The sequence below is a fragment of the Artemia sp. Qi Xiang Cuo genome, chromosome 8 (genome assembly GCF_049724085.1).
Source record: "Artemia sp. Qi Xiang Cuo chromosome 8, ASM4972408v1, whole genome shotgun sequence".
NCBI lineage: Eukaryota > Metazoa > Arthropoda > Branchiopoda > Anostraca > Artemiidae > Artemia > Artemia sp. Qi Xiang Cuo.
Window position 1 is genome coordinate 29,886,011 of NC_142801.1, and position 15,060 is coordinate 29,901,070.

General features: G+C 34.3%; 1 protein-coding gene across 3 annotated transcripts in view; it reads left to right on the plus strand.

Moving 5' to 3' along the window:
* Positions 1-15,060, plus strand: part of LOC148949316 (retinol dehydrogenase 14-like) — a 136,752-nt gene that overhangs the window by 53,030 nt on the left and 68,662 nt on the right. For all 3 annotated transcript variants that reach the window (XM_089093347.1, XM_089093349.1, XM_089093348.1), the window contains exon 3: positions 14,384-14,476. In XM_089093347.1, the coding sequence (XP_088949473.1) occupies positions 14,384-14,476 (93 nt within the window). The remainder of the gene's footprint in view (positions 1-14,383; positions 14,477-15,060) is intronic.

The window sequence follows — 15,060 nt, forward strand, 5'->3', positions numbered from 1 at the left end:
AAGTAAGAACATTGAACATCACCGGACTAAGAATTGATCCCTGTCAAAGCCCTCTAAAAAGCCTCATAGGACTAGATAATTCTTGACCCAGTTTAACCCGGATAAATGAATATCGACACCAATAAGAAAGGCAAGCAACTACAAAAGCATTAACACCATTTTCCAACAAATGAATAAACACGTGGGCTTGAATTACCGAGTCGAAGGCAGACGATTTATCGACACTACACACAAACAGGCGGCTCAGATTTCGACGGAATCCAAACTGACGGTAATCTAAAGAGCATTTCGACACTTTTTCCGGCAAAATTATTTTTTTTAAAACTTTGCTGAGGGTTGTAGATACTGTTATGGAAAGATAACCAGAACATTCATTTAGGTTTTTACCCTTTTTTGGGATATTACTCACAACACCCCCACAAGAAGATTTCGGGACCACTGCAGAATCTATGCACATTTGATACAGGAGTGTTAGATGTTCTAATAGTAGTGTAGAATCATTAGACAGATGTTCAGACGAGGTTGTATCAAATCCAGGAGCTTTCTTTCTCTTTACCTGTACCCATTCATACTAAGTTCAATTGTACACCTATTATAAAACTTTGCTGGCAAATTTTGTCTAAGATATTAAGAGCAGGCCAAAATCTTGGTTCCTCAGAAAAACAAAACGAAAAAGCTCTGCAAATATTCGTTTTATTAACCAATAATGAAAACAATGTTATTCAAAAACGACCAGAAAGTAATTAAGATAAACTTTTCAAAAAAGGAAGTTTTTCAAAGAAAATTAAACTGCTACATTAAATCAATGAATAAAGTCAAATAATAACTAAAACTTAAAACGTACATAAATAGCTATCCTTAAAGTAATTATATCAAAAACTAACCGAAATTACAATAAATAATCAAGTCAAACCTAGAACGGGCAGAAACTACCAGAAACAAGAGTAGGAATAACGTCCTCTAACCCTTCTAAGGACCAGAACGTCATTTGTGCTTTACTGGAGACAAAACACATTTCAAAACGTTTTCTCTTTTATAACGCTAGTAATTTACAATTGTTGAGATTTTCAGGAACGAATAGCGGTAAATAGTAAACCGTCAATCTACATTCATCATTTATTTACAGTAATCTTGGTTATCGTAGTAATTTTATTTATTTTTATTTTTTTGGCTGATTTTACGAAAACTCATAACACGTTGCTTGAAATAAAAATTGTTCTCAGTAAAGCACAAATGACGGTCTGGTTGTGGTTGCAGCAATACCTGCAAGCCATTAAAGATTCAACCACTGTCCGTAGTTACCAGAAGTTAAAGAAAAGTCTTTAGGAAACTGTTTTGAAAAGAAAGGCTAGTGACAATAAATCGCCATTTGTGGCTGATTCATGAATGATAACTATTATTTTGGTAGGTTTTAATTGTAAAATGTCATTTTGGAATAAATTTAAGTGAATTTTTAAAAATAGCCTGAAACCCGTTGAAATGGCGTGGGATTGAAATGACAAGTACATTATTGGAATCACTATTGTCAGAAACTTCACACAGGAAACACCAAACTTAGAGCAACAAGGAACATTACTTTTTGCCTGGAAGGCACCCATATGTCACATTACTATATTATTAATTATTTGTTTTTCGTCACCGCTAGCGGGACACTAGTAGTGTCTTATATAAAGGTTTCAACTGCACAAGGAAACCTACAAGCCTGAGGCATGAATATACAGTACAGTTTGAACGGTACATTGCAAAAAGCGACCAATCCTTTTATATTATAGACCTATAAAGCGATCAAACATGTTTTGAAACTATGGTTGAGATTGTATAATGCAATCAGACTGGTTTACATGATATGTTCCTTAGCACGCATCAATTGATACAAACGGTACAAGACTTGGCAGACATGTTTTTTTAAGTTCAATAACCAAATTAACCTTCCGATGGTTAAAAATGCATCATGGGATAATTACAGAACTGTGAATGATGAAAAGTTGAAAATTGTACCATTTTGCGTAAAAGCTAACTCTAATTGCAAAAAAAAGGGTATAGCATTTGCGAATTGGACTCTATGAACGATATTAATTTTTGATTGAATAATAGGGATGTGAATGATCCTAATTAGTGAACGGATCGTATGAAGTTAGTAAAAAAAAAGGGTTAAACTGATTATCAGTTAAGGTAACCCCTCGAGGTTGTTAACTCATAGGTTATTTATTATAAATTTGGAATACCATCCATCTATAAAAATGGTTAACAATGATAAAATGGTCTTGTGACTTGACCTAGCTTTACTTCTTCCATGTGTTTTTTATAATTCTATTTTTTTTTAACTAAATTTTTTTTTGACATCGAAATTATTCAACTTTTTTTACATCTCTTAATCATATCAAAAAAATAGAAGGACACTTTTGATTTAAATTTTAAACCATATTCTTGTGCATACCCATACTCCTATTGATGAGGACTGATGGTTCTCATTCAATATTTTTTTTCATTAAAAAAAAAAACTATTTTTTTTTTAACTAAATATTTTTGGGAATTTGAAATTATCCAACTTTTTTTTTACATCTCTAAATCATATTAGAGAAATAGAATGACACTTTTGATTTAAATTTTAAAACATATTCTTGTGCATACCCATACTCCTATTTATGAGGACTGATGGTTCTTATTCAATATTTTTCATGAAAAACAAACTATTTTTTTTCTTAAGTAATTTTTTTTTGGACTTCAAAAATATTCAACTTTTTTTTAAATCTCTAAATCATATCAGAAAAATAGAAGGACACTTTTCATTTAAATTTTGTAACACATTCTTGTGCATACCCATACTCCTATTTATGAGGACTGATGGTTCTCATTCAATATTTTTTCATGAAAAACAAACATTTTTTTTTAACTAAATTATTTTTTGGACTTCGAAATTATTCAACTTTTTTTTTATTTTTTTTAACATGGTATTTTTTAAAATGGTATTTTTTTCAACTTTTTCTTTTTACATCTCTAAATCATATCAGAAAAATAGAATGACACTTTTGATTTGAATTTTAAAACATATTCTTGTGCACAACCATACTCCTATTGATGAGGACTGACGGTTCTTATTCAATATTTTTTCATAAAAACAAACTGTTTTTTTAACAAAATTTTTTTTGGGACTTCGAAATTATTTAACTTTTGTTTTACATCTCTAAATCATATCAAAAAAATAGAATGACACTTTATTTAAATTTTAAAACATATTCTTGTGCATACCCATACTCCTATTGATGAGGACTGATGGTTCTCATTCAATATTTTTTCATGAAAAACAAAATATTTTTTTTTTTTTTTTTTTGGGACTTCGAAATTATTCAACTTTTTTTTTAACATGGTATTTTTTTAACTTTTTCTTACATCTCTAAATCATATCAGAAAAATAAAAATACACTTTTGATTTAAATTTCAAAACATATTCTTGTAAATACCCATACTCCTATTGATGAGGACTGAAGGTTCTTACTCAATATTTTTTCATGAAAAACAAACTATTTTTTATAACTAATTTTTTTGGACTTCGAAATTATTCAAGTTTTTTTTACATCTCTAAATCATATCAGAAAAATAGAATGACACTTTTGATTTAAATTTTAAAACATATTCTTGTGCATACCCATACTCCTATTGATGAGGACTGATGGTTCTCATTCAATATTTTTTCATGAAAAACAAACTATTTTTTGTTTAACTAGAAACAAATAGATTCAGACATACAAACAGAGAAACACAGACACTATAGACATTCAAACCAACAAAGACAAATTCTTGGAGTTTCAAACACCAGCCTAGACATGCAAACAAATAGATTCAGACATACAAACAGAGAAAGACAGGCTCTTTAGACATACAAACCGACAAAGACAAATTCTTGGACTTGCAAACACCAACCCACACATGCAAACAAATAGATTCAGACACACAAACAGAGAAAGACAGAAATTATTCTTCTTTTTTTTTCTTTTTTTTTTAACATGGTATTTTTTCAACTTTTTTTTACATCTCTATATTTCATTTTTAAGGTTAATTTAGACTAGGTTACGTGCGCGCACGTAACTTAGTCTAAATTAACCTTAAAAATTAAATAAAGCTATGTAGACTTTGCATGTCTCTCTCACTCTGTATGCGCCATCGCGGTGTACACTCTGTTTTGTCTGTGTCTTTTTCGGTTTTTGTGTCTGAATCTACGTATTTGTATGTGTTTTTATTTCTCTCACTCTCTTTGCCTGTGTGTGTAGGCGGGTGTTTGCTTATTCCAAAGCATGTCTTTCTCGGTATGTTTGTCTGAATCTAAGTATTTGTACGCGTTTTTGTCTCTTTCACTCTTTTTGCTTGTGTGTCTGGGCGGGTGTTTGCTTATTCCAAATGCATGTCTTTCTCGGTATGTGTGTCTGAATATACGTATTTGTATGTGTTTTTGTCTCTCTCACTCTTTCTGCCTGTTTGTCTGGGTGGGTGTTTGCTTATTCCAAATGCACGTCTTTATCGATTTGTGTGTCTGAATCTACGTATTTGTATGTGTTTTTGTCTCTCTCACTCTTTTTTTGCCCGTGTGTCTGGGCGGATGTTTGCTTATTCCAATGCATGTCTTTCTCGGTTTTTTTGTCTGAATCTACGTATTTGTATGTGTTTTTGTCTCTTTCACTCTTTTTGCCTGCGTGTCTGGGCTGGTGTTTCCTTATTCCAAATGCATGTCTTTCTCGGTTTGTGTGTCCGAATCTACGTATTTGTATGTGTTTTTGTCTCTCTCACTCTTTTTTGCCTGTGTGTCGGGGCAAGTGTTTGCATATTCCAAATGCATGTTTTTCTCGGTTTGTGTGTCTGAATATACGTATGTCTTTCTTGGTTTGTGTGTCTGAATCTACGTATTTGTATGTGTTTTCGTCTCTCTCACTCTTTTTGCCAGTGTGTCTGGGCGGGTTTTTGCTTATTCCAAATGCATGTCTTTCTCGATTTGTTTGTCTGAATCTACGTATTTGTATGTGTTTTTGTCTCTCTCACTCTTTGTGCCTGTGTGTCTGGGCGGGTGTTTGCTTATTCCAATTAAATGTATTTTTTGATTTTTGTGTCTGAATCTACGTATTTGTATGCGTTTTTGTCTCTCTCACTCTTTTTGCCTCTGTGTCTGGGCAGGTGTTTGCTTATTCCAATGCATTTGTCTCTCTCACTTCTTTTTTTTTGCCTGTGTGTCTGGGCGGGTGTTTGCTTATTCCAATTAAATGTCTTTCTCGGTTTGGGTGTCTGAACCTACGTATTTGTTTGTGCTTCTGTCTCTCTCTCTCACTCTTTCTGCCTGTGTGTCTGGGCGGGTGCTTGCTTATTCCAAATGCATTTTTTTGTCAGTGTGTGTGTCTGAATCTACGTTTTTGTATGTGTTTTTTGTCTCTCTCACTCTTTTTGCCTGTGTGTCTGGGCGGGTGTTTGCTTATTCCAAATGCATGTCTTTCTCGGTTTTTATGTCTGAATCTACGTATTTGTATGTGTTTTTGTCTCTCACACTCTTTTTGCCTGCTTGTCTGGATGGGTGTTTGCTTATTCCAACACATGTCTTTCTCGGTTTTTGTGTCTGAATCTACGTATTTGTATGTGTTTTCGTCTCTCTCACTCTTTTTGCCTGTGTGTCTGGGCGGGTGTTTGCATATTCCAAATGCATGTTTTTCTCGATTTGTGTGTCTGAATCTACGTATTTGTATCTATTTTTGTCTCTCTCACTCTTTTTTCCTGTGTGTCTGGGCGGGTGTTTGCTTATTCCAATTAAATGTCTTTTTTCGGTTTGTGTGTCTGAATCTACGTATTTGTATGCTTTTTTGTCTCTCTCACTCTTTTTGCCTGTGTGTCTGGGCGGGTGTTTGCATATTCCAAATGCATGTCTTTCTCGATTTGTGTGTCTGAATCTACGTATTTGTATCTATTTTTGTCTCTCTCACTCTTTTTTCCTGAGTGTCTGGGCGGGTGTTTGCTTATTCCAATTAAATGTCTTTCTCGGTTTGTGTGTCTTAATCTACGTATTTTTATGTATTTTTGTCTATCTCACTCTTTTTGCCTGTGTTTCTGGGCGGGTGTTTGCTTATTCCAAATTAATGTCTTTGTCTGTTTGTTTGTCTGAATCTACATATTTTTCTGTGTTTTTGTCTCTCTTACTATTTTTACCTGTAGGTCTGGGCGGGTGTTTGCTTATTCCAATGCATGTCTTTCTCGGTTTGTTTGTCTGAATCTACGTATTTGTATGTTTTTTTGTCTCTCTCACTCTTTTTGCCTTTTTGTCTGGGCGGGTGTTTGCTTATTCCAATTAAATGTGAATTATTTATGTTTAAGTACGTTTCATGTCATTCTAAGAGATGTAAAAAAAGTTGAAAAAATACCATGTTAAAAAAAAAGTTGAATAATTTCGAAGTCCAAAAAAAAAAAGTTCAAAAAAAATAGTTTGTTTTTCATGAAAAACTATTGAATGAGAACCATCACTCCTCATCAATAGGAGTAGTGGTATGTACAAGAATATGTTTTAAAATTAAAACAAAAGTGTCATTCTATTTTTCTGATATGATTTAGAGAAGTAAAAAAAATTTGAATAATTTCGAAGTCCAAAAAAACACATACAAATACGTAGATTCAGACACACAAACCGAGAAAGACATTTAATTGGAATAAGCAAACACCCGCCCAGACACACTGACAAAAAGAGTGAGAGAGACAAAAATAGATACAAATACGTAGATTCAGACACACAAATCGAGAAAAACATGCATTTGGAATATGCAAACACCCGCCCAGACACACAGTCAAAAAGAGTGAGAGATACGAAAACACATACAAATACGTAGATTCAGACACAAAAACCGAGAAAGACATGTGTTGGAATAAGCAAACACCCATCCAGACAAGCAGGCAAAAAGAGTGTGAGAGACAAAAACACATACAAATACGTAGATTCAGACATAAAAACCGAGAAAGAGATGCATTTGGAATAAACAAACACCCGCCCAGACACGCAGGCAAAATGAGTGAGAGAGACAAAAACACATACAAATACGTAGATTCAAACACACAAACCGAGAAAGACATGCATTGGAATAAGCAAACACCCGCCCAGACATACAGGCAAAAAGAGTGAGAGAGAGAGAGAGAGACAAAAACACATACAAATACGTAGATTCAGAGACACATACCGAGAAAGACATTTAATTGGAATAAGCAAACACCCGCCCAGACAAGCAGGCAAAAAAAAAAGAAGTGAGAGAGACAAATGCATTGGAATAAGCAAACACCTGCCCAGACACAGAGGCAAAAAGAGTGAGAGAGACAAAAACGCATACAAATACGTAGATTCAGACACAAAAATCAAAAAAGACATTTAATTGGAATAAGCAAACACCCGCCCAGACACACAGGCACAAAGAGTGAGAGAGACAAAAACACATACAAATACGTAGATTCAGACACACAAATCGAGAAAGACATGCATTTGGAATATGCAAACACCCGCCCAGACACACTGGCAAAAAGAGTGAGAGAGACAAAAACACATACAAATACGTAGATTCAGACACACAAACCAAGAAAGACATACGTATATTCAGACACACAAACCGAGAAAAACATGCATTTGGAATATGCAAACACTTGCCCAGACACACAGGCAAAAAAGAGTGAGAGAGACAAAAACACATACAAATACGTAGATTCAGACACACAAACCGAGAAAGACATACATTTGGAATAAGCAAACACCAGCCCAGACACGCAGGCAAAAATAGTGAAAGAGACAAAAACACATACATATACGTAGATTAAGACACACAAACCAAGAAAGGCATGCATTGGATTAAGCAAACATCCGCCCAGACACACGGGCAAAAAAGAGTGAGAGAGACAAAAACACATACAAATACGTAGATTCAGACACACAAACCGATAAAGACTTGCATTTGGAATAAGCAAACACCCGCCCAGACAAACAGGCATAAAGAGTGAGAGAGACAAAAACACATACAAATACGTATATTCAGACACACAAACCGAGAAAGACATGCATTTGGAATAAGCAAACACCCGCCCAGACACACAAGCAAAAAGAGTGAAAGAGACAAAAACGCGTACAAATACTTAGATTCAGACAAACATACCGAGAAAGACATGCATTGAAATAAGCAAACATCCACCCAGAAACACAGGAAAAAATAGTGAGAGAGACAAACAAACATACAAATACGTTGATTCAGACACAAAAAACAAAAAAGACTTAGACATAAAGAGTGTGCCCCGCGACGGCGCATACATAGTGAGAGACCTATACAAAGTCGACATAGCTTTCTTTAATTTTTAAGGTTAATTTAGAAGATGCGCCTTGCGCGCACGTAACCTAGTCTAAATTAACCTTAAAAATGAAATATAGAGATGTAAAAAAAAGTTGAAAAAATACCATGTTAAAAAAAAGAAAAAAAAAGTAGAATAATTTCTGTCTTTCTCTGTTTGTGTGTCTAAATCTATTTGTTTGCATGTGTGGGTTGGTGTTTGCAAGTCCAAGAATTTGTCTTTGTCGGTTTGAATGTCTAAAGTGCCTGTCTTTCTCTGTTTGTATGTCTGAATCTATTTGTTTGCATGTCTAGGCTGGTGTTTGCAACTCCAAGAATTTGTCTTTGTTGGTTTGAATGTCTAAAGTGTCTGTCTTTCTCTGTTTGTATGTCTGAATCTATTTGTTTCTAGTTAAACAAAAAATAGTTTGTTTTTCATGAAAATATATTGAATGAGAACCATCAGTCCTCATCAATAGGAGTATGGGTATGCACAAAAATATATTTTAAAATTTAAATCAAAAGTGTCATTCTATTTTTCTGATATGATTTAGAGATGTAAGAAAAACTTGAATAATTTCGAAGTCCAAAAAAAATTAGTTATAAAAAATAGTTTGTTTTTCATGAAAAAATATTGAGTAAGAACCTTCAGTCCTCATCAATAGGAGTATGGGTATTTACAAGAATATGTTTTAAAATTTAAATCAAAATTGTATTTTTGTTTTTCTGATATGATTTAGAGATGTAAAAAAAATTTAAAAAAATACCATGTTAAAAAAAAAGTAGAATAATTTCGAAGTACAAAAAAAAAATTAAGTTAAAAAAAAATATTTTGTTTTTCATGAAAAAATATTGAATGAGAACCATCAGTCCTCATCAATAGGAGTATGGGTATGCACAAGAATATGTTTTAAAATTTAAATAAAGTGTCATTCTATTTTTTTGATATGATTTAGAGATGTAAAACAAAAGTTAAATAATTTCGAAGTCCCAAAAAAAATTTTGTTAAAAAAACAGTTTGTTTTTCATGAAAAGATATTGAATGAGAACCATCAGTCCTCATCAATAGGAGTATGGGTATTTACAAGAATATGTTTTAAAATTAAAATCAAAAGTGTCATTCTATTTTTCTGATATGATTTAGAGATGTAAAAAGAAAAAGTTGAAGAAAATACCATGTTAAAAAATACCATGTTAAAAAAAAGAAAAAAAAAGTTGAATAATTTCGAAGTCCAAAAAATAATTTAGTTAAAAAAATGTTTGTTTTTCATGAAAAAATATTGAATGAGAACCATCAGTCCTCATAAATAGGAGTATGGGTATGCACAAGAATGTGTTACAAAATTTAAATGAAAAGTGTCCTTCTATTTTTCTGATATGATTTAGAGATTTAAAAAAAAGTTGAATATTTTTGAAGTCCAAAAAAAAAAATTACTTAAGAAAAAAAATAGTTTGTTTTTCATGAAAAATATTGAATAAGAACCATCAGTCCTCATAAATAGGAGTATGGGTATGCACAAGAATATGTTTTAAAATTTAAATCAAAAGTGTCAGTCGATTTATATAATATGATTTAGATATGTAAAAAAAAGTTGGATAATTTCAAACTCCCAAAAATATTTATTTAAAAAAAAAAATTTTGTTTTTTTCATGAAAAAAAATATTGAATGAGAACCATCAGTCCTCATAAATAGGAGTATGGGTATGCACAAGAATATGGTTTAAAATTTAAATCAAAAGTGTCCTTCTATTTTTTTGATATGATTAAGAGATGTAAAAAAAGTTGAATAATTTCGATGTCAAAAAAAAATTTAGTTAAAAAAAAAAAGTTTTTGTTTTTCATGAAAAAAAGGGCAAAGGGTTGTAAGTTATTCCCTGGGGTCATATAAGGTGCTTATAGAAAGTATTGTCGTACTAACTTCAAAAAGGTCTCATTCGATTGGAGATTGAGATAATTAGTGCCTGTTTTATTAGTCGAAAGTGATTGGAGGACGACTAACTCTCCTCTCACGCCCACCATTTCCTCAAATACACGCAATCAAAATTTTGAGATAGACATTTTGTTCAAAGTAGTTGAAAGGTACAGAAATTGTCTTTGAGGATGACACTCCCCCAAAGCCCTCAGGGCAAAGGTTGTAATTTATACCCAGGGGGTATATAAGGTTTTTTAAAGAAGGCGTTGTCGTAGAAACTTCAAAAAGGGCTCATTCGATTGGAAATTGAAAGGTATAGTGCTCTTTTTAATAATCGAAAGTGATTGGAGGGCAGCTAACCCTCTCTCACGCCCACCATTTCTCCAAACACATCCAACCAAAATTTTTAGATAGGCATTTTGTTCAACGCAGTTGAAAGGTCCGAAAATTATGTCTTTAACGATGACACTTCGCCCAAAGCCATAGGGCAGGGGCTGTAAGTTATACCCTGGGGTCATATAAGGTGTTATAGAATGCATTGTGGTAGAAATTTCAAAAATGGTTCATTCTATTGGAAATTGAAAGGGCTAGTGCCCTTTTTAATAGTCGAAAGTGATTAGAGGGCAACTAACCCCCCTCTCATGCCCACCCCTTCCCCAAACACATCCGAACCCCTATGGGAAAGGCCCCCCTAACCCCTATGGGAAAGGGTTGTAAGTTATGCCCTGGGGGCATATAAGGTTTTTATAAAAAGCGTTTTCGTAGAGACTTTAAAAAGGGCTCATTCGATCGTAAATTGAAAGGGCTAATGCTCTTTTTATAGTCGAAAGACATTGGAAGGCAACTAGCCCCCCTCCGACGCCCACCATTTCCCCAAAAAATTCAGTACAAATTTTAAGATAGCTATTTTGTTCAATGTAGGTGAAAGGTCAGGAAATTAGGTCTTTCAGGATAACAGCCCCCCCCCACCCCACACTCCTCAGGGCAAGAGTTGTAAGTTGTGCCCTGGGGCATATAAGATTTTATAGAAAATGTTGTCGTAGAAACTTCAAAAAGGGCTCATTCGATTGGACATTGAAAGGAATAGTGCCCTTTTTATTAGTCGAAAGTGATTGTAGGGCAACTAACCCCGATCTCACGCCCACCATTTCCCCGAACAAATCCAGTCACAATTTTGAGATATTAATTTTGTTCAACGTAGTTGAAAGTTCCGGAAATTATGTCTTTGAGGATGAAACTCCCACCAAAACCCTTAAGGAAAGGGTTGTAAGTTATGCCTTGGGGGCATTTAAGGTTTTATAGAAAGCGTTGGCGTAGAAACTTCAAAAAGGACTCAATCGATTGGAAATTGAAAGGACTAGTGCCATTTTTAATAGTCGAAAGTGATTGGAGGGCAACAAATCCAGCCAAAATTTTGAGATAGCCATTTTGTTGAACCTAGTTGAAAGGTCCGAAAATTATACCTTTGAGGATGACAAACCCCTCACAAACCCCAGGGCAAAGGTTGTAAGTTGTACCCTAAGGGCATATAAGGTTTTTATAGAAAGTTTTGTCGAAGAAGCTTTCAAAAGGGCTCATTCAATTGGGAATTGAGAGGGCTAGTGCCATTTTAATAGTCAAAAGCAATCAGAGGTCGAATGCCCCCCCCCCCACGCCCATCATTTCCCCAAACCCTTCCGATCAATATTTTTATATAGCCAGTGTGTTGAACGTAGTTGAAGGGTCAGGAAATTATGTCTTTTAGTATGACAGCCCCCCCCCCCTACAGCCCTTAGGACCAAGGTTATAAATTATGACCTGGGGGCTTATAAGGTTTTTATAGAAAGCGCTGTCGTAAAAACTTAAAAAGGGGCTCATTCAATTAGAAATTGAGAGGGCTATTGCCCTTTCTAATAGTCAAAGTTAATTGGAGGGAGAATCACCCCTCCCCCCACGCCCATCATTTCCCCAAACATTTCCGATCAACCTTTTGATATAGCCATTTTGTTCAAAGTAGTTGAAAGGTCTGGAAATAATGTCTTTGAGGATGACAACACTCCCCCCCCCAAAGCCCTTAGGGTAAGGGTTGTAAGTTATGCCCTGGGGTCATATACAGTGTTTATAGACAGCATTGCCGAAGAAACTTCAGAAAGGGCTTATTCGACTGGAAATTGAAAGGGCTAGTACCCTTATTACTAGTCAAAAGCGATTGGAAGGCGAATGCCCCCCCCCCCCCCACGCCCATCACATCCCCAAACACTCCCGACCAACATTTTGATATAGCCATTTTGTTGAACGTAGTTGAAGGGTCGGGAAATTATGTCTTTTAGTATGACACCCCCCCCCCCCTCAAAGCCTCAGGGCTAAGTGATCGGAGGGCAAATGTCCCCCTCCCCCATGCCCATCATTTCCGAAAACACTTTCGATCAACATTTTGTTATAGCCATTTTGTTGAACATAGTTTAAGGGCCTGGAAATCATGTCTTTGAGTATGACAACCCCCCCCCTCGATAGCCTTCAGGACAAGGGTCATAAGTTATGCCATTGGGGCATATAAGGTTTTTATAGAAAGTTGTGTCGTAGAAGCTTCAAAAAGGGCGCATTCGATTGGAACTTGAGAGAACTAGCGCCTTTTTATTAGTTGAAAGTGATCAGAGGGCAAATGACCCCCCCACGCCCATCATTTCCCCAGACACTTCCAATCAAAATGTTTAGATAGCCTTTTTGTTCAGCGTATCTGAAAGGTCTGGAAATTATGTCTTTGAGGATTACAAATCCCCACAGCCCTCAGGACAAGAGTTGTAAGTTATGCACTAGGGGCATATAAGGCTTTTATAGAAAATATGGTCATATAAACTTTGGAGGGGGCTCATTGGTGATCAGAAGCTCTAGTGTTCTTTTGAAGAGTCAAAGTGATCGGAGGGCAGCTACCCCCCGCCCCCCACACACACACACGCGCGTCGTATTGTCCCGAAATGCATCTAATAGAAATTTTGAGATAGCCATTCTATTCAAAATAGTCTAAATATCATATGACAAGGCTTTTAATGTTTAAACAAACCCCAGAGATTAAGGGCAAGTGTTGTAAGTTATGTCCAAGGGGTATTTAAAGTTTTTATGGAAGGGATGGTTGTCTAACTTAGAAGAGGCTCATTTGGTTGAAAATTGGAAGTTCTAGTTCCTTTTTAAGCGTCAAAAGTGATAAACGGTATTTAGCCCCCCCCCCCCTCTTCTAAAACTCCTTCTTTCACCAAAATTATCTGATTGAAATTATGAGATACCGATTTTTTTTCAAAATATTCCAAAGAACATGTAATAATATCTCCAGGGATAAAACGACCTCCAAGCACCCTGGGGATAGGGTTGTACGTTATTTTATGAGGGCATATAAGTTTTCTATTGGATGGGCGGTCGTATAAACATCAGATGGGGCTGATTTGATTTGAAATTGGAAGTTATAGTGTCAAAGTGATTTGAGAGCAAACAGCCCCCCCCCCTCCCCGCTCAGCATTTGACTTAATACCTCCGATCAAAATTTGGAGATAATAATTTTATTTATCGTAGTTGAAGCTTTTGCAAATTATGTCTGTGAGGAAGACAATCTTCCCCCCCCCCCTTACAGCTCTTATTCTTTTGTTTTTCATGAAAAAAAAATTGAATGAAAACCATCAGTCCTCATCAATAGGAGTATGGGTATGCACGAGAATATGTTTTAAAATTTAAATCAAAAGCGTCATTCTATTTTTCTGATATGATTTAGAGATGTAGAAAAAAAGTTGAAAAAAAAATATTATTTAAAAAAATAAATAAAAAAAAAGTTAAAAAAAAATTCAAAAAAAAAAAAAATAGGGGGGGGGAGTGGAGGGGGCTAAAAAGCTGGGGGAGGGGTCCTTTTTACGACACAATTTTAACTCCAAGTAATCTCAGAAAGCTTAGTTTATGGTCAAGTGTTATCCTTTCAGAATTGTATAAAAATAGGGAAATATAACGAACAATTTTATTTGAAACAGTTTTTCGCCCATGGTTAAATCTAGCTCTTTAATTTTCTTTGAAAACTTTTTATGTGAAAAAAAAGTTTTTTAGTTATTACGATTAAAATGACTCACTCCTTTTTCTTTGAGGTATCAAGAAAGCTTTGAACAACTTATTATTCAATCCTCTCTTTTCAAGGTATTGGAAAAGAGACAGCTTTGGATATGGCAAAGAGGGGAGCCAAAGTGATAATGGCTTGCCGAAACCTGGAACGAGCAGAAAAAGCCAAAGGTTTGTAATCAAGAATATTTGATTTTTCATCAAATATTTCTCTTCTTTGAAATATCAAATAAATCCAGAATATGTTAAATACATTATTAATTTTGTAAACGTCTTTACCTAGCTCCGTCTTTTCATTGGATTAAACAAAAAGAAATTTTGCACAAAATAAGTTTTTCAAAAAAAAAGTAAAGAACTCCATTAAACCAAAAATAAACAAAAATAGAATCAAATAATCTACCAAGCATACAACTACCACAAATCAGTATCAATAAATAAATGAAACCCAAAACAAACAGAAATTAAAATAATTCAAACTAAAAACAAGCAGAAATTAATCTGTGTAGGATTCTAAACCCTATGCTTTCAAAAGCATATTATATACAATGCTATTTCAAAAGCAAAAGAGTATAATTTGTACTTTACTGAAAAAAATTCAAATGAAAAAAAATGAGCATTGTAAGTTTAATATACATATGCTGATATTTATTCTTTAAAATCTTAATTAATTTTTGATTTCTTAAAGTTACAAAAGTTAAAACATTTAAAAGAATTTTTTCTGTAAAGTACAAAATATATTCTGGCTTTTAGAAAGC